Source organism: Solea senegalensis, linkage group LG11 (genome assembly GCF_019176455.1).
Source record: "Solea senegalensis isolate Sse05_10M linkage group LG11, IFAPA_SoseM_1, whole genome shotgun sequence".
Classification (NCBI taxonomy): domain Eukaryota; kingdom Metazoa; phylum Chordata; class Actinopteri; order Pleuronectiformes; family Soleidae; genus Solea; species Solea senegalensis.
In genome coordinates this window covers 19,252,907-19,279,377 of record NC_058031.1, presented here as the reverse complement: position 1 = coordinate 19,279,377, position 26,471 = coordinate 19,252,907, and the positions used below count along the sequence as shown (strand labels likewise).

General features: G+C 38.0%; 2 protein-coding genes across 4 annotated transcripts; both read right to left on the bottom strand.

Moving 5' to 3' along the window:
• Positions 1–501: 501 nt before the first annotated feature.
• Positions 502–18,988, bottom strand: LOC122777247 (oxysterol-binding protein-related protein 2-like). Of its 2 annotated transcripts, none has more exons than XM_044038345.1 (14): positions 18,889–18,988; positions 10,943–11,208; positions 8,822–8,948; positions 7,680–7,755; positions 6,710–6,844; positions 6,526–6,623; positions 6,255–6,437; positions 6,010–6,117; positions 5,095–5,184; positions 4,713–4,833; positions 4,414–4,536; positions 4,193–4,316; positions 3,837–3,927; positions 502–3,225 (listed from the first exon to the last, which is right to left on the bottom strand). In XM_044038345.1, the coding sequence occupies exons 2-14, from the start codon at positions 10,977–10,979 to the stop codon at positions 3,123–3,125; spliced, it is 1,416 nt and encodes a 471-aa protein (XP_043894280.1). In that variant the 5' UTR covers positions 10,980–11,208; positions 18,889–18,988; the 3' UTR covers positions 502–3,122. The 2 variants fall into 2 exon arrangements, with proteins under 2 accessions (XP_043894280.1, XP_043894279.1); XM_044038344.1 differs by having other exon boundaries at positions 4,414–4,539; positions 18,889–18,987.
• Positions 18,989–19,688: 700 nt separating this feature from the next.
• LOC122777809 (transcription factor 7-like 2) lies at positions 19,689–23,791 on the bottom strand. Of its 2 annotated transcripts, XM_044039295.1 has the most exons (7): positions 23,677–23,791; positions 22,497–22,890; positions 21,951–22,016; positions 21,275–21,333; positions 20,484–20,670; positions 20,062–20,169; positions 19,689–19,955 (listed from the first exon to the last, which is right to left on the bottom strand). In XM_044039295.1, exons 2-7 carry the CDS (start codon positions 22,869–22,871, stop codon positions 19,839–19,841), a joined length of 912 nt encoding a protein of 303 aa, XP_043895230.1. In that variant the 5' UTR covers positions 22,872–22,890; positions 23,677–23,791; the 3' UTR covers positions 19,689–19,838. The 2 variants fall into 2 exon arrangements, with proteins under 2 accessions (XP_043895230.1, XP_043895231.1); XM_044039296.1 differs by lacking the exon at positions 23,677–23,791 and having other exon boundaries at positions 22,497–22,898.
• Positions 23,792–26,471: the final 2,680 nt, after the last annotated feature.

The window sequence follows — 26,471 nt, the reverse complement described above, 5'->3', positions numbered from 1 at the left end:
TCACCTGAAAATGTCATAGTATAGTATGTCGTCCAAAATCACCTGAAAAAGTAATCGTATAGTATGTCGTCCAAAATTCGTCAAACCTTTTTCAGGTATGGACATTTATGTTCTTACGGGAGTAAGAGGGTTACTCTGAAGCCAGAAACTGCGGTCAAGTGCGCTGTCATTCGTCTCCGCGTGGTTGAAAAAACTCATAGTATGTTCTCCAAAACCATCTAAAAACAAAGTCATAGTATAGTATGTCGTCCAAAATCACCTAAAAAAGTCATAGAATAGTAAGTCGTCCAAAAGCACCTGAAAAAGTCATATTGAGAAAACAAGTCGTTTTTTCGTTTTTTTATTTCTGGTTTTATTTTGAAAAACGAATAAACAAATGATACACAGATTATCATGTATCATCAACTCTAACTTCCTGTTTTTTTTAATTCATTCCAGGGCATAGAAGCTGTACCGGGGCATTTTTTAACGATATAAAAGAATGAAACTCAGTCAAAAGACTGAAATTAGGATTTTATTAGTTGACATTTCCCCCTTGTTAATTAATCTAGCAAGTTGTGCACAGTCTGGATACGACCCCACACAGTCCCACACCTTAAAATACAACATCTGGTGCAATGTTCTCACCACAAAAACAAAGCAAACAAACAAAAAAACTGCTTAAATACTATAAAAATAAATCAATTGCACAAAATAATATGCTATTTTGCTTGTGATTACCTCTGTGCAACACTTGTTCGCTTACACCAACAACTACGTCATACAGTCCAAGAGAAGGAAGCTAAAAGTCAACAGAAGGCATTTTCGTACAGAGAACCAACCTCAAAGCAACAATAAAACCTAGATGTACTGCACTGACGGATTAAGACTCTTGGTGACCTGCGATGACTTCACCTTAACTGTATGTGACAGTGCAACTTGAGTAGTGTTTGTATAGTTTCTTTGTGACACAGAAAATAAAATTCTAGGTAAAATCCAACAAGTGGACTCAGGTGGACTGTCATTGTCAGCAGTCAAATACAAGCATGACACTGGTGAATTCACCTTTGTGATGAAGTGGAACAGAAACACAATTTAGAGCAGTTTGGATTAGCGACACAGGCAAAGGAAGGGGAAAAAGTCAACTCAACGACAGAAGTGTTTAATAAAACCTCAAACATCATAAATAAAACATGTTGAAAAATTAGAGAGAAACACAAAAATCCAGGCACTGAGAATAATAATAACAACAATAATAATAATAAGGTGGAAACAAGGACATGACATGGAAATTCAGACTTCAAATGACCCAAGTCTAATTGTAGTGCCAAGTAATTCAACACATTCTAATCTTTTTTTAGTTATCTGGAATATAATAAAGATTAATTGTTGGGGAAACATCATAATTAACTGATCTTAATAACTCTGAGGTTGGAGATATGTACGTGTGTGTGTTGGGGAATGTAAAGCGAGTAAACAGAAACGGATCAGACCTACAGAACATTGTAAAATTATAAAATGATGTTTCATCTGGCATTTAAAACCTGGGACAGTAAATGTATGACAGTCGTGTTAAAACAGCATTTTCGAGAGTCTTGTGGGGCGACGTTTTTTAATCCGTTCAACAAAAACTATAAACGGCTCGTATTCACTGTGACAATGTTTCGCGAAAAATACACAAACGCGAGGTCGTGTCTGATTAGGGTCATTTGAGTGAGATTCAACAAGAGCAAAGCGACAGTTAAGAGATTTTTAATGCTGTTCGTGCTTAGGCGTCAAATTTTCAGCTGCATCTCTAATAAAAACGTCAGACTGAGAGGAATGTTTGAAGACTTATTCGAAACGGTTATTATAATTGACTCAACATCAAATTCTGATAAAAATGAAAGTAAGATCCATTTAAGCCCACCTCGTGTGCCGCTTTACCACAGGTGACATAGTGTCAGTGGCTTAGTGTTAGGCCAATATAACTTGGATCTTACATCCGCATCTGAATATACAACACTAAACAGAAGAGGAATGCACTGCACGCTGTGCTCAGCTGGAACAAAAAGGCTAAACATTGACAGTCAGCGCTCTAAAGTATCACGTACAGTATTTGTAACATCAAGAAGCAGCTTAAGTCCAAATATTGGCTGGGCGCAACATGGAGTCACGATGTTGTCGCTCATTTCTGGTGTTTAATGAGTTTTACAGTTCAATACATCTCTCTGTCTCTTTCAGTATTAAGCTTCATAATATCCAGTCTGCCCCGGCATGCTGGCCCATCACTGACAGTTTGTTTTTCTTGTGCTGACATTTTCTCTCTGATCCCAGGTCTGCTGCACATTTCACCAGGCTGGTGATGATCGACAAACATCTTTAGATCTTGGTTCGTTTGGATGCACAAAGCCTTAAGTAGAAGGTTAATAGGAAAGTAATTGTGGTTACTAAATGTTTACGGGACATGACACATGGATGGTTATGAGCTTGCATTCAATTTGTCTTGACCGACGTAACCAATACAGTATATTTATTTATAATTTCGTCATCTATATTTATTTGTTAAAGTCTTAAAAGGCTTTTGAAAAAAAGAAAAAAAAAATCATCCTCAATCACAGGAGCGTTCACATCCCTGATTTCCCCCGGTGACCGAGAGTCCGTCCATGGAGCCGTCACTGTGATTCCTCCACCTCCATTTTTACTTCATGTTGCTTTTACACGACAGAAAATGTTAAAACATCCACGTTGGACCTGTGAGTTTGTGAGCTGCTATCTGAATCACATGTACCAACTCTCTGCCACTGGGATTTGGTCAGGAACCAAAAGAAAAATGCATATTATGCTCCAAACATTGTCAGGCCAGAGAGATGGGAAATGTTTGCTGGTCACATGTGAATGGAAAAAACATAAAACATAATAAAAAATCTCAGAACATTGGGAACAAATCCGTGGTTGACGAAGGAAAAAAACCAGAAGACATCAAGCAGTCCACGGTTCGAGAGGAGTGAAGGCATCTGGAGGCAGTTAGATGAAGGTACGAGGAAAGTAAAGGTTGGTGTGTGGATTCAGGAAATCTCTCTCTCCAGTTCATGACAGGGCAGGTAATTGCAGGTTACAGAGGAAGAGGAGGAGGAAGACGACACATAAAGGCTTGCTGGCAATCAGTAGATGTCGGGCAGGTCTTGGTAGTTCCTATTGAAGTAGCCACCAGTGTAGATCCAGTCCTGGCAGCTGGTGTACACGTTGGTACCCATCTGGAACCAACTGAAAGACATGGACACCGGTCAGTCAATCACAACCTAAACAATTAACACACTTTTAAAATATTACTTCAGTTGTGTTGGACGTTTCCGTTTCATTTTGTTCAGCCTTTTTGTGGTGAATTCATACCAGTGTGTAACATTTAAGAGGGTTTATTAGTCTTTATTAAAGACGCGACAAAACCACTCATTCTTACACACAGGACCTTTGACTCGAGTTAAAACCTAACTGCAAGTTTCATGTTTTGTTCACTTGTATCTGGACCTGAAGGACCAGTCACATCACCACTGATCTCAGTGGAAATGTGTTTTACTGCAGGAAGTTAAAGATTTATATTTGTATGTTTGTGTGTACTTCTTGAGTTGAGCCATTATGATATGGATATCATAATGTAGTCATTAGTGAATTTTATGCTGTTAAGTTTCTAAATAAAAAACTTTTTCAGGACTCAGTTTGGCATTCGGTTTAATCCTTGTTGACACGACAACAGAGTCTGGAAATAACAAGATTTTCCCCGTTTCCGTAAGATGATGCACCCGATATACAGTTGTATTACGTCGATTTCAATTTGGAATGTTGTGGTTTTTACCACTTGTACATTAAGTGAACTGTACCTGGTATTCCACTCCTCCTGAGTCTTGGCTCTCTCCTTTCTGGAAGCTCTCTGTTTCTCCTCCAGCCTTTCCTTTTCTTGACTGGCCTCATCTGCACAAACACAACACGTCACAACCTCTTAAGACTAAAACATGTAGCGTGTGGATCAAGCTTGTGGCCTTATGTCAATGACAGACCATGATATAAAAATCCAGCAGGTGGTAGCATTGGGTTAATATGCAACTGCGGTAGTCATTTAAATGCGACATACGATGACACATTTATGAATAACCTAAATGCTGACTATCGCTTGCACATGGTGCTGATGTTTGATTTGTTTACGTTAAATGAAAATTCTGCAATAAAATCAAATTACCCATTTTGCCATTCTCCATGGCTTTGATGTCAGGCCTAAAGCGAGAGTCAGTGGAAGGCAAGGTGCCCTTCATGCCAGGCTCCAGTTCATTGAGAGACATAGCAAAGTTGGTAAAATTGTACATCTGGGGAAGGAAGAGAAGCATATGTTATCTTTATTCTGTGCGCTTTCCAGTCGGTCTGTGTGTGTGTGTGTGTGTGTGTGTGTTTGTATATTCATACCATAGTAGAGTGAGCTGGTCTGGAGTCTATCCTCCACAGCAGAGTGCTTCCGGGTACGACAGACACCGTCTCCTGGACTTCAGGCATGTCATCCGCATCATCGTTATCAGCTCCCGACGGCTCCTCCTGCAAATAATACACTTCACTATAGCAACCACGCATTTTATTTCATATGATTTATTACTCTATGTTGACGTATCATTAAAAACGTTTTTCTCGATTGCTTTTATAGATGTCTTTCTTAAGCCGAAAACCATAACATTCAGAAATTGACTAATCACTTTCAAATTTGCTCTCACGTTTTTTTGCTTCTTGTTGTCTCCTTTCTTCTCAGACTTCTTGTGGTTCTCGTAAGCCTGAGGGTCAACGCTCCACATGCACTCAGTCCATTTCCCGTAGATAATGCAGCGCTTCTTTTTACTGGACACAGAGAAACAAAGGACAGAGGCGGCAGAAGAAGAGGAAGAGGAAGAGGAAAGATGAGGGGGGGAAAAAACAGTGGAAAGGCAAGAAAAATGACATAAGTGGACAAGAAAGGCAAAGCAGTATGGGGAAGACCATTTTAGATAAGGACAAATAAGTGTGGAGAACAGGGAGATGCGAGATAAAATCAACTTTTTGAAACTTAACATTTGTAACATGTTTAAATCCTTTGGATCCTTTTAACTGTAGGTGACAGACCTTTTGTCCTGGATGTATCCCTCCACTTTGTGCAAGTCTTTGCCAAACAACCCACAAGACTTGAAATTCAGCACACACTTGTCTCCAGTGCTGCAAATAGAAAAGAAGACAGATTTTATGCATGTTAATAACACAAAATGTACAGTGGTATATTGGATCTTTGCTTTACTAAAGTTCATATAAATAATGCAGTCTCTTAAAGCCTCTTAGACATAAGTGTGTGCTTCTCAGGAGAATATAGCGCTGTTACTAACAACATTAGGGGGATCATTTAATTGTACTAATAAATATTAACTTTCTTGAGCACTACACCTCTTTACTTGTGTTTTCAGAAACAGTGAAATAGCTTCATCACTATGGCAAACTTTAGGAATATGATTAAACCGCTTCAATGCAAAAGCTTGAATAAGACAGTGAGTGTCACTGGGAGTGATATAATAAGTTCTGCGGCCTTCCTCAAGATAAATAAAGGTTGACAAAGTGATTCAGTCACAGGTTTTAATCATCTGAGTAAATACTGTGACTACGGTAAATAAAGAAAGACGACAGGAAGGCTGAACAATTCTGTTCTGAGTTTCCGTGAAAAGTGGTGTACAGTCCATCGCACGGCCAACGCACACAGATGAACGACAACATTCACTCTACGGTCAATTAACCTCTGCGTGTTTTTGGACCGTGGGAGGAAACTCTGGATTATCCAGATAAAACCCAGGTCTTTCTGCTGCAGGGCAACAGTCCTAACCACTACCCCACCATGTGGCCCATACAGTAGCAGTGGTCATTAATGGGGAAGACTGTACACATGTTGATGTGTGGCACAAAGCAATCACCGCTCACAGAAAACTCCAACATTAAAGAGCTAAGAAAGAGCTTTGTCGATACTAAGCGAACACCATGCAGACATCCTTCACATACCTGTGATTGACTATTTCCACTGTACCATATTGTTCTATCCACAGTTTGCCTAGGATGATATTGTGGACACAGCAGTAAGGATTAGTCCATGTGTACGCCTCATTGTGCCTGGAGGGGAGCAGATAAGAAGAATGGTGGGTGGGAGTGGTTCAAGATGGGGAAAGAACAAAGCAAACAGAGAGAACAATGGAAAGGAGAAAAGTTCAAATTGTGCTAAGATCACGTTGATTTTCACCAAAACTCACTTGAGTAACTCTAGTGTGATAGTTCCTTTTGGCTCGGCCTCAACACTCTTGCCCCAGAACTTAAGTTTAGGATAGATGGAGCCATGGAAGACAAAGTCTCCGGCCAGGCTCTCTGCATGGAAGGCACTGACTGGTGGATGATGGGATACCTGTTCCGATATCAGTCGGAAACCCTGCTCTTCTCTTTAGAAGGAAAAAAAATGACAAGAAAAGTCAATGGAAAAGTCTAAACCAGGGATTCTAATGTGAGCATGTGTGTAGGTATGTTTACCTGATGAGTTCATAGGTCTCTCCCAGCAGAGGGTTGAAGGGTTTTCCTGTTCTGTCCCACTGAGACGCAACTGCTGACACAGCAAAAGCAGCTACTGCCTGAAGACAAATATCAATAAAGACTATGTTAGTCTCTGTGTGTGCGTGCGTGTGTGTGTGCGCGTGCGTGCGTGAGTGTCCCTAACCTGCATGCGCTCTATGGAGTCAGACATCGCACAGGCTCTGTTGATGAGGTATGTGTGTTCCATGTATTCTGTGATTCTCTGGAGGAAGCTCAGAGGCTCGTTGAAGACAATGGGCATCGTGATCTTGGACAGTTCCTGTGAAAAATAAACATCGGGTCTGCACTCTGTCATGCAATATGTTGTTTAAAAGGTCTCCGGTCTTTACATGATCCTGTTTAGTGAGGGGAACAATTTTGCGTTGGCGTTTTTCTATCACTTTTAACACTGTGCAATCAGTTTTAACATCATAATGATAAGATATGCTGTCCATCTTTGTCCTACTTAATCTGGCAAATGGCAGAGAAAAATACTGATGTAACAGATTAGATCAGGGGTGCCCTTTTTTACTAGGGCCAGATTTGATAATGTGAAGATTTCCAGGGGCCAATGGTCTTTCCAATATTTGGAAACCTTTTTTTTTAACACTAAAAGTTACATACAAATACACTGTTTAATTGTATTTTCATTGACACAATTATCATTTTTAAATGGCAATGTAAGCTAATTGAAGCCACACAGGAGTGAAAAAATGAAGAGACATTGTGCTTTTCTGTCACATCTGGAGTCAGAGGTCATAATAACATAATAAGGGATTGGTGGATGTATCGGTCTGTTTCAAACACAGGACTCTGGTTTCAAAGAGCAACTCCTTACCAGATGAGCTAATGGGGATGACATGTAAATATGGGCAGATTTTCGGTTTGAGTCCCGGGCCATAAATAATACATTATACAACCGAAGCTGCGGGCCGTACAAAGTCTGACTGAGGGTCGTGATTGGATCAGATAATATCTACAAACTGCAGTTAAAGCAAAGACTGGTATAGTTTATTGAATCATTTAAATATTACATCATCAAATTTGACATGTATTCAGTGTATACAGTACATCTGTTTGTAAAGAAAAGTAGCATTTGATCTTCAGGTTCTTACCAGTCCGATGCATTTTCTCAGGATACTCCAAACACTGATCGTGTTTCTGGAAAACATTGGTGCAGGTAATGCCGTCCTGAAATAAAAGAGAGCAGGAAATACTGGGCATAAGAGAGAATTTTTTGCCCAACACCTGCACATTGTATTGCTTACATTAACCACTGTATTTGCCAATGCCTATGATGTTGTAGTGCTTTGCTTTAGGCTTCACAGAGTCTCAACTATGATTTTAAGCCTTTGGCATTCACACACAGATTAACAGAGATAATGATTATATATGTAGAAACAGATAAAGAATGTCATTCCAATCCTTCGTGTCTTCATGCAAAACAGTACCAACAGTATCTCCTCGAAACAAAATGATCAGAATGAAAACCATGAAACGTGACATGCAGATCAGAAAGAAATGGCAAATCAGGAAGAAAAAGATTCAACCCAAATCTGATGTTGGTATGAGCTGTTCACAAAAACAAAAGCCAGTAATTGTATTTCTATAATTTCAACTATATTTCTCTTTGCTGCAGTAAAATAAAACTAACTGGGCAGCAAATGCAAAATATTTTCTCTGTGTGTGAGTCAACCATTTTAGTCTTTTGCTACCAGGCATGAAAAGACCTTCAACTTCTTTCTTTCTTTTTCATTAACTTTTGTAAGAGACATAATTCACATTTACTTTATTAGATCCGAACATGGTCATGATATCTTGGTAAAATTCACTGCACTGCTAAACCAAAACATATGCACATCATAGCTTTCTTCGTCCATGTGTGTCTATGAAAAAGCTCTTCAAACCTCCACAGTGACCACAGTTTAAAAGAATACTTACCAAGTTACCATGGTTGTTATGGTTATACAACAGACTCAACCGTTCAGCCTGTAGCCATGATTTTGGCGTTACTTTCTATACTTAAGTTTGTCAATAACTAATGTTTTACAAGTTTCCAGAGATAACAAAAATGTTGAAAATAAACATCATAAAGCTATGAAAACATTTTCACATGCCTAGTCATGTAAAAGACAAAACACTGAACATGACTGGTTTAAGAAGGAGGCATCAAATAATCTCTAGACAAAACATTACGCACAATGTGTATGCTGATACACAATCAGCTGTAAGAATGTGGACCAGAACGCAGCAGTACCTGTGTTTCTTGATGCCATTCTCCTGTGGCACTGATCCATTATTTTTCTGACTGCTGTTGTTAAACACCAGCGCATCTTTGAAACTGGCCTCCGACACCCCTTCATACGACTCATCAGATTCCAGGCCTACCGGGGGACAAAATGTGACACAAGGATAGAGTTACAACAAATCTCCATGACAGCCTATAATGTGTGCAACAAAACCTGCTCAGTTACATTTGCATTGGAAAGATTAACATTATAAAAGTGTCTTCTGATCAAATACGTACACAGACACAGATTAGTGGTAATTGTTTTAGAGTCTGATGCACAGGCCGTGTTTTATCAGGAACAATAGTCCATCAGATGATGACATGAATTTGCATGTTGCTTTGCTTTGCACAAGGAAGTACTTACATTTGTTTAACTGTCAAATTCAGTTGATTGCCAGAAACGGTTTACATTGACTTCCTCTCCACCGAAGAGGGTATTTTTAAAAACTCTCTGTGTCAGTCATTCAATATTCCTAACCACATCTTATTGAATCATCTTCAAAACTTGGCGGTTGTCTTGCTGATGACCACAGCAAGTTTTCTAACATGTTTCTACATGTGACTGAAACATTTAGTGCAAGCTGGAACATCAGGATACTAGAGCATGTGAACTGTCATTGTGTGGCCACATGACACCATGGCGTGGTTGTTAAATTGTTTGCAACTTAAAGGACAACAAAAGGCAAACAACATCATGGACTAGCAGGTTTACTGTCCAAACAGTCGCTCGTCTTCATTTTATTCTCTATTTGTTGTAAATAAAGCCACACAACGGAGCCTGACAACAGTAAACATGCACGCTAGTGTTGATATACACCTAAGTGGTAGGCAGACTCTGTGAGCACTTACAGGTTTGATGAATCAAGGTGGGGCCTTACCAGCAGCTTAAAATAGACCAAATTGCTTTGACCATACAGCAAACACACCTACTCAACTGTATTATGTCAGAGGTTCAGGAAAATCATACGTTAAGCAACTAGTTTGTAGAACCCATCTCTTTCTTGACAAAAATGGAGTAAGATTTCATCTAAGAATTGTCTTGTTTTAATAGCTTAAAATAATACCTTGACGACATCCTCTGTATCACTGTATCTGTCATTAATCAAGCTGTGATATACAGTATTAAGCATATATTATTATACAGTATTAAATTATACAGCACAAGTCTGTGCTATATAATAGCACAGACTTGCTTTCAAGGATCAAGATATAGATACAGATATATTTTTACTTTACCCTTGCACTCGATAAGGGGACAAACAAAGTTTTGTTTATAACTGCATGGAAACAACAACTAGTGAAAGAGATAATAATAGCGACACAATAATGACATTATACAAGGACGAAACAAGCGAAAAAGGTGGTGCTGTCTGTTGACACAGAACAGCATTCTGCCTTGCCCTTCCCTTCCCTTTTGGCCTGCAACAAAGAGGAACACTTGAGCTGTCATACAGGCACAATAGACTGGTGACTAATCTCTGATTTGCTACTGTAAAATAGTCACCACCACCAACAGAACCCAAATTCTCAGAATCAATTCTCATCCCGGCATTTCTCGTACGTTTCTCTGACTCCAGTCAACTAAAAAATCCTTAACTTCCTTAAGTGCTAACGATTTACTAATATTAAATTAAAATCAGCAACTGCCAACTATGTAACGTTAGCAAGCATGGCATTCCACAGGTGTTTAGGACTACTAATCTAATCTCTCCACAGTAGCAGGAATCTGAAACACATTAAATAGTAAAACAAAAAAAAAAAATCAAGAAAAGAGTGTTAATTGCTGATGTCATGTCCATTTTCCACGTTGTACACTGTGTGGGACTGCTGCTTTCTTAAGTGATAAGAGAAAAATTCTACATGATTGATATTCTGGACTGCTGGTCAAAGGTTTCTTTTCATAGATTCAACTGTAATAGTTAAAAAAAAATCTAACTTTATTTCTGAACTACCTCAAAAACATCACCCATTTAATACTACATTTTAAATCAACAAATCCATACATTTGAAAACAAATTTGAGCTTCTGGGAAAACAGATTTATATAGACATATAAAAGCAAACACACACACACTTACAGAGCACATACCTGTGACGGCGTCATAGAACTCATCCTCATTGCTCATCTTCAAGAGTCAAAGCTGTCCAGTTGTTCAGAAAAATATTTTGACTTCTAGTACATGTTCTTTTTGGTGGCAAACCCTCAATGTTCCTGAGGGAGACCTGTCTATTAAGGTGTCTTTGGAGTGTCACCACAGCAACAGCACAATATCCAGAGAAGGTCCCCTGCACCTATTTATGGTGAACAGTTGATGTCTGTTGGTGAAGATGTACAGCCGATGTAATTTGAGTAACCTGTAGAAAAATACATAAAATAAACAAGTCAGTTTTCTAATTCTAGTTCTATTTATTCCCACTTAAGTAAGTCATGTGTTGACCACAGCATTTAAAATTCAAAATCAGGACTGACAATTAAAGTGCAGAGTAAGAATTAAAAAAATCCACCACATCCAGGTGCTTGAAAACTTCAAGATGATCTGCGAAACCAGCCTTTTATGAAAAAAAATATCGAAGATTATGATTGTGTTACAAAAATACTCTAAGGAAAAATAAACTACTGCAATGCAGTTGTAAGCTTGTGTACAAAATGCCAAGGCTCCTTCAAAGCCATGTAGCCTGCCATCTGAAAATCTGCTGTGCAGGCTGGGCAACAGGATTGTCCACTATGGCCCACTGAGTGCAAACACAGAGTTAATTAGTTACATAATCTGGACAGCACTCTCACAGGCATTCCAGCTGGTACAGAGTCTTTTCAAGGTTATAAACTCATGACCCTGAATCGTCTCTCATTCACAAATCCAAGGGTTTAGGGTTAGGGTCCGGGATTTTTTAACATATTATATCAGTATTCACAAGACCAATCAGCATAATTAAGTTATAAAAAAAAAATCTAATTACTATTGAGCACCAAATATTAGAAAGACGGAGATGCAAGACAAGTGACGCACATTTCCACCTTCAGCATTCTGTTGCAACAATTTCCACCAATCAGCAACCAAAGCACTAATGTAATTAACAGGAGACGAAGTCAAGCGCATAGAGGTGCATCTTGGTGTGTCAACATCTGAGATGCACCTTTGCCAACTCGGGCAGAGGAGAGTGCGGCTACAGTCATGATATGGGCATGTGGCTTCAAATGCATCTAACAGCAATGAAACCATGAAAAGAAAACTTCAACCATGACAGACCATCTTCTCTGAATGTAAATCCCATTGACTGGCAAAAAAATATGTGCTAATATCTGTCATCTATCATCACAGTTAATCTGTGTTAGAGAGAGAGAAAGAGAGAGAGAATTTCTCTGCAGCCGGACTTAACAACTGGTCAACACAAGCATCTTTTTCAAACAACAGCCTAAATGTTTTATAAGGCTTGCATCATTTATGTGCCACTGATGTTCAATAATTTAAGTTCAAACTAATAATAGACATGTGTTTTTATCATTTATTGTTACGGTCTATAGTTTATTAACTGATTCAATTAACAGTTAATTGTATAAAGGAAAATGCATAACATTTACAACACAACATTACAATATATATACCTACACTGACAAAAAATATTTTCCATGAGGATACATATCATGGGCACTTTTTCTCTCACCATTATAATCCACAACAACACAGGAAGGAAAACCTGACTGGCATGCAACATTTTCATCACAATGACACACCTACATTGCAAATATGATAAATGTTGACTTACTGGCTGAATCATTTGTTCATTTGTAGCAGTGCCTCAGTAATAGTCAACAAGCCATCACACAGCAGTGGTTTCATGACATACTACATCTAATTCCTTGAAAGTTATTTCCTTAAAACGGATGTATTGAGAACCGCACGTTTCAATCAGCAACTCAGGAACTTGACATTCTACCTTAATGTAAAGTTTTAATCTTATTCTCAATACTCTCCCTGCCAATTAAAGCTACTGATGTACATTCAAGGCAATATGACGCTTATGAAACATATTTAGTCTATAATAATTTGTCTTTAATTTTATCATCTGGCACCTTCTATATTTCTAGTCAAAATTGACCACTATGTTTCTGTCTGTGCATGTCATGTAACCATTTCATAAAACAATATCACTGAATAATCTTGAATAATCCTAAATGATATATTCAGACAAAGCTTTAGGTGTCACAGATTCTCTGTCAGTTGCACATATCTTTGCATACCTGCAGTATGATTATATCCCCCATAAATGCAACAAATTGTGTTGAGTTCCTCTTCTGCAAGTTGAGAGTGGCTGAATCCAAGGAAAATTATCTCTTATTCTTCTCTCATTCTGCCTTTTTCTGAGCAGTGGTAGGGTTTTAGCTTAGAGAGAGGTAACGCCTTCAGCACAGCAATGAACTTTGTCCTCAGTGTCCATTATCAGATAAGATGAACATAATTGATGACAACCTTCTAACACCTTCAATAGTCTTTTGTTATTGTTATTTGTTGTTTTGTCAATGTGCTTCGTTTCTATGAACATTTCTGAAGTGCTTTGTCTAATAATGCTTCTTTTTTTAATCACAAACTCTTGTACTAACCCATGTAAACAATTGCAGCTCAATAGCAAAAATATCCAAGCAAGAGATCAAGATCAAGTGTGTGATTTCCAGTGCATGGTCTCATAATCACACAAACCAGGGCACTCCCAACAATGTATTACTTTGAGGGGTACATTTTGTTAGTCCAGGTTTAAAATACAGAGACTGCTTTACCAAACCAAACTGGGTTGTTTGTTTACCAAAACATGACTTGGCAGAGAGATATGAAAGTCCTTATCATGCATTCCACATGTCTTCTTTTACTTTCCCACAACTAGTAAGGATACTCTACTCTGCTACTCTACATCTTAGAAAGATGATAGAAAGCAAGCTATGGTAACTTTTCTGTCTGTGTAAACAAGAAACATGGTTATAAAATCAGATTTGCATGAGTTATTATATGCTGACTATGTGCTCATCACTTTGGGCCACACTTTACATCCCTGTTGCTGTGGAACTAAAAGAGACATTCAAATAATGGTGTAATTATTTTAAGATCTCAAATGGACAGTACAAATATCTGACCAGCAGCACTGTCCCAAGTGAAAGACAAAAACAACTGTGAAATACAGGTGATCTGTTTGCTCAAAGAAGGTTAAGCTTTCAAAAATATTCCACAGTACAGCTGCCTGCCATGTTAATAAAGCTAAATGTATTGGCTTAAGCTTATGTCTATACAACCCAGTTCAACAAAACGGCAGTAGGCAACCAGAATGTTAATCAAACAACAGGTTTACACTACCCCTACAGCAGTCGCAACATAACTTCAAACCCATTGATAAAGAAGTGCAAAAGAACACACAAAAGCCAAGCAGAAAATTAGAAAAGTCCTTCTGAATATGTGAGGAAGAAGTAGGACAGCCAGTACTTAAACTATAGCCCCTCGGGTTGCCCTTGATTTTTTTAAAATGAAATATTTTTGAAGCATAGTTTTGGAGGCTCACTTGCAATAAAGACCTGCTGTAAGATTTACAGATTTTCAACGTGTACTTTCGTTGCTTTTTATTTCCCAATTGTCCTAATTTGTTCTAACCTAGTCTTAGACAATACAAAGATTATATTTGTACAAACTGCCTTGCTGTTTAAATCTCTTTTATGTTTTATCAGAGAGAGAGAGACTTCTGATTGGCTGCAACAAGCTCTCAGATCATATTGCTCTCTCTGTCTCAGATGCCTAGGAGCCGTTACGTAGTTATGACAAACATGGCCCCATATACACACCACTAATACACTCCTCCATGCTTGGGCAATACTTTCAGACAAATAACCTCAGGTTGAGGGTCAAATATTAGATAAAATAAAATAAATAATCCACCATGTCAGGGAAAGAGAAGATAAAAGTAGGTAAGAAAAGGTAAATAGAGCTTCACCATTGTAATTAGTGTTCTTTTCCCACCACAAATATTAAGTAAAAATATAAATGTTATATAAAACAAAATAAAGACACTTAAAATGATGTTGCTATTGCTAGAAAACATCAATGAATTTTAACATCTATTTATTTTGTTTTGCTTTATTTTGACCAGAGACAGGCAAAGAGAAAGAGAGAGACAAGAATGAAATTAGGAGACAAGAGCTGTTGCTGTGTGAGCAATGATCATTTCACACACATACCTCTTTTTCCTTTTTATACACACCTATCTCATTAGTTGACACCCCTCTTAAGGAGAGCACCACACTGCATAATTTTCACACACTGTTGATGAAAACAGTTTTAATTTGTGTCTGATTGCAAAAATGAGAACACATTAAGGGTTGGGCAGTTGACCAGTATGACTAAAGAGAAACAATTTGATTCACACTGCCACACACACATTTAGGACTAGTTAAGTAAACTACCTCGTGTCTCATCTTAACAAAATATTGCCTCGCCAGACAAATGGCTTCTCAAAGAGGACAGTTGATCCTTTTTAACTGTAGGAAGTTAACCAGTAACCCTGAATCATTTCACAAAGTTAAAACTTCTCTGTCTTTCATTGAGAGATAAAGTGGGTACTGGTTTAATGAGGATAAAGAGGATGCTGGTTTTATGGTGAACCATTGTAAAAATCCCTGCTGTAAGTATTAGTCATTAAAAATGTTTCAGGTTCCATGGTTTCAATGGCAGCACTACAGGGAGCATTTTCAGCCTTATAGGAGAACTAAGTCTGAAGCATCATAGTATTCTGATTTGTGCTGAGAAAAACAATTTACATAAACATTTCAAATGCAAGACAAGTTGAACTTTAGCTCACTGTATGATGAGGGAATTCTTGGGACTCATGATTTGTCTGTTGATAATGTAAACTGAAGCATGTCAGCAGACACTATAGCCCTTTGTTAAAGATTATATGTTACATGATGACAATTGACTTTTATCCTGACAAAAGACTTGACTGAAGAATACAGTATGCAAGTCAGGCCCTCTGTCACTAAATGAAAACAACATTTAAAGAAGATTTGAAAGCAAAATTAAAAGCAGTCCAATTAGCAGTGGGCTTCTCCATTTTTCCTTGTTGTACTCTCAAATGAATATAAATCCCTGTGTGGAGGAAAATCAGGACAGAACTGTCTCATTCTGAGCAGGATACTGAGCAGCACAGTCTCACACTTTCAGTGAAAACTGCCTTTCAGTTTAGTGTGAGTCAGCATGTTCCTGCCGTACCAACTGCTGTATGATCATTCTTGAAAAGGGTTTATAGATAGAAAACCAGCACAGCATCTTGCTTCAAAACATCTTTAAAATGTCCGCCCTCAAACACAAACACTGTGAAACTAATGACTAAGTACATGTACAAAAGCAGGTCTTTCAGCATTGTTTGTTACTAGTTCAGTTGAGAAAATCTGGTTCAGCTGGATTTTTACTTCAGTGGCTTTTTGAACATGTATACCAATAGGAACAAAGTTATTAATTATTAATTAATAACTATTGACCAGTTGGAGAGACTAACAAGTAACATATGTTATTTTCATTTTAGACAGCATGTACCAAAGCAAACAATAACTTTTCACATTCATGCAGTTGCTGGAATGTCAGCAGTGCAACTTCAAATATGGGCTTCACTCAGTGCTGACAAATTAGGTCACAAATACTTGTAGGTAAGGAAGAGTAGGTCAGTTGCAGCTACAAAAGTATATCAGAAAGGCCATATATAACAATAAATCCACATTTGGCAGAGATCGGATGCAGACATGATATGACCAACTATATAACTTATTTTTTTTGTTTAAAGGGATGCATCAAAACTGGACTATTGGCAGTACTGGCAAATAAGACAGCATGCTGATGTAATGACACACTTGTAGCAGGCTTGTATTTACTTGGTCCCTGCAGACCAATGAGCCCTCCTTGTGGCCATAAGGCAATCAAAGCACAACAAAGAGAACACAATGGCTTTGCATCAAACAGGCCCATGACTGGTTACCTGACCTCTGTTATAAATTATACATACAGTATTGTTTCTCTGTTGCCTGGATGGTTGCCTAGAATATTGTTAGCTCAAACTTTGCCCAATCCCCATGTGGCAACCAACACACAGCAGATAGGAGACACACAAAAAGCTAACATCAATTATGCATATGTGAACGTGACTATCTTTACAAAGAGGACTAGATACATATTTGACACTTAAATAAAGCTTTATTTTATCATTGGATGTTTAACAACCAATGATAGATGAGCCAAAAGAATTAATGACAATGACTCAACTTGCATTTCCTTTAACTTGTCTTGGTCATCCAGTCACTACTGCAACATCCCTTTCAGTTGTGTTGAAACAGTTTTTAGAGCATGCCTTGCGAAAATCACTTACTGCTTCCCTTAAATTAAACCACAGAACTCAAAAACATATACACTGCAATCAATCAATCTACCACTACATGGAAGACAGTGACTGGTTCTTGGTGACTGGCACATCATTTTAGATCACTATCAGATTAGAGCACTAAACTCAAACATGGAAATCTCCCATCAATGCAGAACTGCTTCACTCTGTTGTTCTGCTAATATGAAAGCAGTTTGACTGTACACCATGATGTTTCGATTTTTTAAGGAGACCATCATCATAGCAACTACCTGTTGTGCTAATTACATTAGCTTAGGGAGGAAGACAGAACATACCTGCATGCAGCTTGATGTCTCAAGAAAAAGTATTTTCCTTCAAAATCCTGTTGTAATCTTGTAACATAATGTCATGGTCCAGTGTTTAATATTTAAGATGGCTTACAGTATTGGCAGAAATTGAATATACTACCATAGGTATGTTTGTGTGTTTTATCACTTTGAAATGAAAATAGTATGAGAATAAACCTATTATCGGCAAAGGTGTGCACTTTACATTGTGAGGCAGAAGCTTATTTGACGAATGGATCAAGATGTTACTTTGTTGATGATACCTGGTTCGACACAAACTGTTGATTTTGTAAATGTAAAACTGTAGCAAGGCTTAATTCATATTTTAGTAAAGTGGTGTATTTTTCACATTTGTGCTGCTGATTTTACAGTAGTATGTCAACAAACTGAAAAACAACATTAAATGTTAGTCAAAGCATTTTTAAAATACTACACAACACGATAGGTCTCTCAACCTGACTGCACTTTTTTCCTGGCCTAATCGGTGATTGGAGGCCAGCTGATGCAGCAGTACGTCTGTCTCCGAGGGATATGCCTATAAGGGAAATAAACGACCTTCTGTATCAGTGTCAATGACCTCCAGCTAACCAAGCTTACTGCACAAAAGGTTTGTTTAGTCTCCTGCGGGTTAGCTCTAGATGAGGATGTAGGCAGTAAGAAGCTAAACAGGCAGGAGATCATTCCCAATGTTTGCCATGACAGTTAAATACGATAAGGATTTACTTTATTCCCTCACCTTGTCTTACACAAGTCTTACACTTCTGAATGTTTTGACTTTCACGCATTGTATATATATATTTATCAACCGCAGATGTTTGTAGTAACAGTAGAACCGATGTCATCCCGTATTAGCTTGACAGATACATATACATTATACATATACGTACACACACACATATATACATTCACATAACTATAATGTAATGATATTACTATAACAACTCCAAGGACTAACAGTAGTTATCACAGACAAATGCCACAGAGATATTTGCTTGCTAGCATTAGCGCAGAGTCCAGCTGCTGACATACCTTTCCAAATAAAAACTCGATTAAACTCGACGATTATTTTAAATAATACATTTAAATAAACAAACCGGGATACGGTTTGCCCTTAACAACACACACCAGCCGGACAGTGCCCAAACTCTGACAGGATATCAGGTAGCCTTTTGACAGCTAGCATTAACGTTAGCAGATGGGCTAATAAGGCGGCTAACTAACGCAGCTACTAATCTTCCTCGTACAGAAAGGCAAGTCAACATTCGTGGCCGTGAAAACAAAACAGCAGACCACAGAGAGAGCGGTTAAATGTCTACGAGCTTACCTCACAGGTGTGTGTGTTCAGGAAATGTTGAGGAAAAACAGAGAGATGAACAAGATTCACTATAGCCTTGGATTGACACAGAAGCGGAAGTAGGTGGTGAGAGGGCGTGGCTACACTACGGATGGACATCAACTGCAGCCAATGACGCATCCAACAGTAAACGTTTGACCAGTAAGAAATGCAGGTTGTAAAGAATCTCTAATGTCGGCCAATATGCAATAATGCCCTTGGTTTTTGAAATGTTTTTTGTTATATAATATGTTGTTTATCTTTCCAGTATCAGCCTTCATGTAATAAATGACAGTATAGTTTCTTAGATTTTTGTTAGCATGATTGATGTTACAAAGAGCTATGAATATTATACTGAAAACGAAAGTGGCAGCTTATTCTTTCTTCATAAAAAAAATATTTTCAACACACCAGGAGGGCATGTTTGATTGGGTTTTTGTTGTTGTTTCTAATGCAATATCTGGCTTGTGAAAAACAACGGTAACAGTGTGGTAATAATGACACAATTATTTTGTCATGTTACAGAACAATCAGTGTGATACCTTTGAAACATATGTAATTATTAATTACGATATTATACATATCTTATGTCCTATACACATTTCCCATTGTTCTTACCAATCTATTACTTCGTCATTACAATAGAAATAAGAGGGTAGCATGTTGATATACATGTAGTGGGAGGATGGGGAGGAAAGAGCCTCTCAACCTCTGGAAAGATACTATTAATTGCTAATAGAGCATAGTTTTTACTGTGAGTAAAATGTCCTATTACCATATTGTTACTGCACCAACATGTAAAATGTCACCATATTTATTTACATATTTACATTAATATACACTGACTAGATTTAGTTCTCACTTGAAAGATATTCTGAATCTCAGTATGACTTTTTAGTAAAATAAGCTGTGCAATGATGGGAGGGGGTATGCATGGGCGCTCAGACTGCTTCTTCTTCTTCTTCTTCTTCCTCTTCTTCTTCTTCTCCTCCTTCTTCTTCTTCATCCTCCTCACAAATAACAGGACACCTCCTCCTGATCCTTTTCCTCTTTTTGCCCTAAACAAAAACAGAACCATTCCACTTCTCAGTGACTGCACTCCATCATTTGCTATACTGATGTAAACATGGGTAAGTTGTATGTACGCAACACAGTGTAACATACGTAGTTGTCACGGGTCGTCCACCATGGATATTTTTCTGCGTGGAGTTTCCTCAGCCTTTCAGCTTCCTCGTAGTATTTGGCCTGTTGTGTGTCGGACATGACCCTCCACTGTGGACACACAACACCAAACCATCAGCGCACTTAGGACTTATGCACATGCAAGAATATATTTATGTTCCCAGTGAATTTGTGAAATAAATCCATTGTTTACATTCAGATTATTATTATTACTATTATTAATACAATTTGCTTTCGAGACAAGAGCAAAATCACCCGTGAGTTAAAGTTTATCATCAGAGGAACATTTTTAAGTGCTGTCTCAGACACTGATCAGTGAAGAAAACATGCCAATCTTTTTTTCCAAACTGGGATGAAGCTTTTGTCACAGTGACTCTCAAGCACACAGACCAAAAGATGCTCACCCGATCGCCAAGGGCCATGTTCACCATTGCATTATCACTCAACTTGAGCTCCTCCACAACATTTGCCCTGTGCTCCTTCATGAACAGCATGAAAGCGTTGGGAGGCTTCTTCACATAGGGCTGATCGTCTACCTGTTGACCTTTACACCTGCGTTTTCTATGTGGAAACTCATGGGAATTCATGGAACTGTGAGGAAAAGAAGAGTTGAAAAATCGAGAAGCTCGGTAAAAGCGAGTGAAAAATATCACATGTAGCTGCCAGCAATGAAATACAAGGTGAGTGTGAGTTTTTTTTTTTTTTTCATTTATTCAAATAACAGCAACATTTCAAGTTGCCTTACCGAGGCGGCAATGTGAACTGTGGAAAACCAGATTCTACAGGTGGGAATGATCACATACACCATTTCTCTGTTCCTACATCAAGGAAATCATTTATCATATGTTAAAAAAAAAGTTTTGAAGGGTATTCTTATTTGGTACAAAGTTAAGAATGTTTTTTCATTTCAAAACAGTGACAATGTTGTAATGTTCAATTATACTTTTCTCTATTTTAGCTTTTGTGTTGACGTGTGGGGTAACTGTCGAGCACTGCTGAATTTAGAGAACATATCAGCATTTTATTTCTTAACACTTTTTATGAAAGAAACAAAAATAAATACAAATAAAAGAAAGAAAGAAAACACACACACACACACATACAAACAAACACACACACACACTGGTAACAGAAAAAATGTGTGTGAAGATCCAACCATTTGCTCATAGTTGTGTTTGTGTTTCTTGTTACTTACACCATCCCAACAGATTTCATGTTCTGCTCCTGACCTTGCGGCATCAATGACGGCAGATTCTGAAGACACAAAACAGCTGATAAGATAAACCGCATCATCTGTTTCATCTGTTCACCAGGTGTCAGTGTTTCCTCTTTCTTCACTATGTGCAGAGACTCACAAGGGTACAAGTCCCAGTTTGAGGGCTTTTATGTGTGGACTTTGTGTGAGGTTTCTTTTGGTACTCTTGGGCACTTTAGACTCATCGTAGATGTGAATGTGAGAGTGAACGGTTGTAAGCCCTGCAATGGACTGGCGACCTGTTCAGGAGGTACTCCACCTTTACCCCTATGTCAGCTGGGATTGTCTCCAGCCGCAGCTGCCATGACCCCCATGTGGAGGACAAAGCAGTAGACAATGAGTGAGTGAGTCACACTGGTCTGGAGCATGTTTTCATGTAAAGATCAGCTCACAGTTTTGAAGATTCAGCAGGAACCTCACTCATGCTTTTTTTACCATGAATTTCTACCATCAATTTGACCCCTAATGGAAATAATTGTTTGATACACAATAATGTGCATAATTCATATTATAAGTGGTGGATGTTTCTGTTATACATGGTTGTAAAGTTTGCTTGTTTGCGGACTAAAGCAACTTATAATTCATTTGCAAGTTAATTGTTTGAACAGAGTCTTACCGAGAGTGGAGGAGCTCTGATGGCTGCTGGAGGAGCGTCATATTCAGGCCACTGATATGGAAGGTGCTGCAGCAGTGAGAGACATAGACGATTGATCAGTCATGTATGTAAACACCAATAACATATTTTCAAAAACACCACTGGATTCATAATTTAGTCAGTTGCCCAATACAATTTCACATATTCCATAATCCTAGCCTCATGAGTCTAAGGATGGGTGGCCTTCCGGGAAAGGTAGGGTTTGTATTTATCTACTGTATTTATGAAAGTGAGTGAAGGTGAAGAGTACAGCATATTTACTATTTACTATATACTTCTTCAATGCCGTTTAACTGCTTCATTGAATTATATTTGTGGGCAGTAAGGTCATTAATAAACAGAGCTTTACAATAATGTTGATCAACTGTCGAGAAAATACAGTGGGTCGAGAATAACATCAGTCTTTTGCTGTGCTTGTGTTGACCTAAAGCTTCCAGTATTATGGTAACAAGTATCTGTTGATACATCTCTTATAAATCTATCTGTACCCGACACTTGTTGTCTTACCTGGTCATGGTTGTATAGGTCATCTGACATGGTATTTAGATAGTAGCTGTTGGGAGCAGGCTGTTCAACACTTAGTGTTGCTGCAGCTGTAAAAGGATGCTCAAAGCCAAGTGTAGCTGCCTCCATGGGAAGGTAGCTATCATAAACTCCATTCAGGTCTTCATTCACTGGCTGAGCGGTGTTGTTAAATTCAAACTCTACTGCAGGGACAGCACGGAGAGGGTTGGGTGGAGCTGCCAGCATTTGATTGAGAGCAGCGTGGGCTACATCTATCAGATCTTCCTGATCCATCTCCTCGATAATGCACTGAAACACTGAACCAAACTGGAAGGCGTTTGCTGCTCTGTCTCCACTGTCTGTCCTGAAGTGGCTCATGATCTCTACGTCTCAAGTCCTGTGACATTGATGGAAAGAGGGTTTTGTGACATACAGTGCTATGCAAAAGTTTTAGGCCACCATTAGATTTGTTGTTTTAGCAATGCTATAACGACAATAGAGGATAATTATTTCAATCTCACTGGAACACATCCTGAAAATATGTATGTTGTTTTTAGGTGTTAAAAAAAAAAAAAAAGAAAAGAAATTCAGAAAAAAAACAAAAAAACAACAGGTGTCAAGTATTTAGTGTAAATCTTGTGTTTGTCTTGCTGTAAAAAACGTCTATTACGCCAGGTTTATTCAAGACATACACATGTTGCATGAGTTAAACTCATTGACAGCTCGCTAATATATAAGACCAGCTTTAAGTAGCATCACTTCATTCCAAATTCCAATGATCACAGAATTTGACAGACAGAAAAAACAACAGCGCTGGTGGTGCCTGAAACGTTTGCACAGTACTGTATTTATGAAGAAAAACATAACAAGACTTTACAACTTCACTGCATTTTAGAGGAAACACTGGATTTACTTGCCACAGCACGTTTATCATATGAGCAGATTGCAATACATGATGCATGCAAAGGTCACGACTATACATCAGGGAATGATCTGAACCTCTGTTTTAGGAAAATATCTACATCTTCTCTGAATTTTGAATGTCTCTGCCCTACATATTTTAGTCCCCCAAAAGACACTGACTGACCTCACTGCAGTTGAAAGAAGCAACAGAAATGTGACAGTTTTTGAAAATCGTACTTGCTGCTCGAGCTCCCTTCGCTCTCTCTCTATGGTTTCTTACCCGTTGTTCGCTGTTGTTTTTCTCCACTTCCGAAATCCTCGAGGACAACAGAAGAAATGAGGCCAGGCCTGGTTTTTGGTTACGTTGGTGGTGATGGTGGTGTAGTTGGTCAAACATGTTGCACTTACTTCTTGCTCTCTTTCATTTTCTGAACATTCAGAGACACATCTCAAAACATCAAAGATTGGCTTAAAGGCATTAAAGCCATGAGAATGACTTTGATCTTGTTAATCATCTAATTCACAATTACTGATGTTACTTATAGTCAAGTAACTAATTATATTTACTCAGTCTAGTATGTTAAGCACCAGCCTAACTCCTGCATAAAAAGTATCATTAGCGAAAGGTTTTCAGACTAATCTTTTGCAGTAAAATATAGTTTTCACAGTTATCTTTCTCAAGACACTGCATTGACTTCCATTCATTTGGACAGTCTCAACAAATCCATAATCAACCTAACACACTTCAAATAAACATAATGAGTTGATCAGAGATGAGGTTCAGAGGTCTCATTAAGACCAAGTATATGAGGACTACTGGTCCTGACAATATGCAGAAGGTAATTAGACACTCTAAATTGAGTGTGAGAGTGAATGGTTGTTTGTCTCTGTATGTTGGCCCTGCAATGGACTGGTGACCTGTCCAGGATGCACCCCACCTTTCACCCGATGTCAGCTTGGATTGGCACCAGCGGCTCCACAGCCCTCCTGTGGAGGATAAAGTAGTAGAAGATGAATGTATACCCATATTATATTCATCGTAACATACCAACTCAGCTTTAAAAAAAACAAAAACAAAAGTACAGTGTGAAAAAGAGAGGAAGTGCACCGCCGTGTGACTGCACTCAGTACTGCACTCACAAAACTAATCAGTTTCTTACACACATAAAACACACCATATGCAACAAAATGAGGCAAATACAGAATTATAAAGATATTAAACTATTCTGTTTGAACTTAAACTAATGAACTCTGAGCCTTCACAGCAGGGGTGATTTTTAAGACATCCGGTTTTCAAAATAAAACACTGAAACAATTTTACACTCAAATATTCCTTGTGACATGATATGCCATGTTTCTGTATATTTTTTTATTTATCTGAAGTTATCTAATAATTAAATTTTTATGTTTATGTTACGACAAGAGAAACTGTCTGGAACTGTGTACTTTAGAGCGCCTTAATTTGTTAATTAGAATATCGATCATATTGCACGAGAAAGGATGATGACATATCATCAAATCAATATTTTGACCTACCACCGATAGGCTTAATTACATTTTTATTTTATAATAATTACATTCCAATATCTGATTCTTCTTCACATCCAATATGAACTGATGTTCCCGTTCAAGAGAATGGTCTCGGATACTACATAACAGATTTGATGTTCGTGCAAGCAGGCAGATGGAGTATGATACGTCAAAGGGCTCCTGCGTTAATGTTAGGTGGCTGTTGACTGCTAATGCTTTTCAGTCACCACTCATCATGTGTTCCACTTCTGATGCACACTTGATCAGTACACTAGCAACTAGTGGTGGAGTGTGGTCCCTTTTTTTGTTTGTTTGTTTGAAATAGATCCAAGCCATTTGGACAACAAAGCAAACACAAGTCTAAATTCACAACTGCAAAATAAAAACAGGACACAAAATACAAGATGGGAGAATAGCAAGGAAACAGAAACTGAAAGAAGAAATGTTTTTTTTTTTCTTCAAATTTTCCTCTCATTAATTATTTATCCAGTGGAGGTATTTTAAGCCCCTGACATCATGTCTGTGACAAATGGAGACAAACTAGGTGAGAAAATGATTCCAGCTTAGAGTAATGTCTTCTCATGGACACTAGGTGGCAGATTAGGGTTAACAGTAAGTCTTTTTTCAATGGAAAGTTCCATGAAGAACAAAAAGGGAAGACAGAGGTTCAGGGGTGGAGGAATCCTCATGCTTGTATAGGGAGGGGGGGTATTGCAGATAAATGTATTTAAAATATGTATTTCAAACACAAAATCTCATTCTGTAATTTGTATTTTTTTGGGATGATGAAAATACTTCAATGTCCTGTATTTTTGTACTTACTTAGATACTGTAAAAACGCTGTATATCGTATTATATGACATCATCAGAAAACATAACGCGAGGTGCTGCCACAGATTGGTTTTCTCGATGCGTGTTGCCTACTTTAATTTGCCCCGACTTAAAATCACACAAATAAACACACGGACACAAAATCACAAGCTTTCATTGGCACACTTGAGCATAACCTTATTTTAATGTATCTTTTTTTTGTTCTCCATTTAGTCATTGGTGTTAATTGATCTTTTAAAGTAAAAGCTGTGTATGTTCTCAATGCTTTCAAATGGTTGAGTGCTATGGTGTGTACAACTTGACAAGGTCACTTCCTGCCTCAGAGTGCTTCACAATATTTCATCGTGATGCTGCAATAACAATATCCATGAAGATATTTCAGAAAAAATGTGCGTAAACACATTTGTTTTCATACAAAATAGTGTATAGTTCACAATAAAAAGCATAAATTAATCTATCAATAATAAAACCAGAAATTAAATTGAAATGAGGTAAATACTAACATAAAGTGATTGTATTCGATAGTAAGATGATGTTACATTTAGACAGGAGCTGATATTGTTTTGTTGTATTTACATTCATAGAGGTTGTGCACACACCAATGAGTTTCAGCTGTAGACTAAATAAGTATTATTAGTATTTGGAAAATATAATAATACAGTATTTTATTTTGGATCGTTGTGTGCCTGCTGTATTTTGTAGTTTTGTCCAATA

Coding starts and splice junctions, on each gene's coding strand:
- LOC122777247 (XM_044038344.1), bottom strand. CDS start 10,979: ATGAGCAATGAGGATGAGTTCTATGACGCCGTCACAG. Junction 7,756..8,821: donor AATGGCATCAAGAAACACAG/GTACTGCTGCGT, acceptor CTTTTATTTCAG/GACGGCATTACCTGCACCAA. Junction 6,438..6,525: donor GAGACCTATGAACTCATCAG/GTAAACATACCT, acceptor TTCCTTCTAAAG/AGAAGAGCAGGGTTTCCGAC.
- LOC122777809 (XM_044039295.1), bottom strand. CDS start 22,871: ATGAGCCACTTCAGGACAGACAGTGGAGACAGAGCAGCAAACGCCTTC. Junction 20,671..21,274: donor ATGAAATCTGTTGGGATGGT/GTAAGTAACAAG, acceptor TTTTCCTCACAG/TTCCATGAATTCCCATGAGT. Junction 20,170..20,483: donor ACATGGCCCTTGGCGATCGG/GTGAGCATCTTT, acceptor GTGTGTCCACAG/TGGAGGGTCATGTCCGACAC.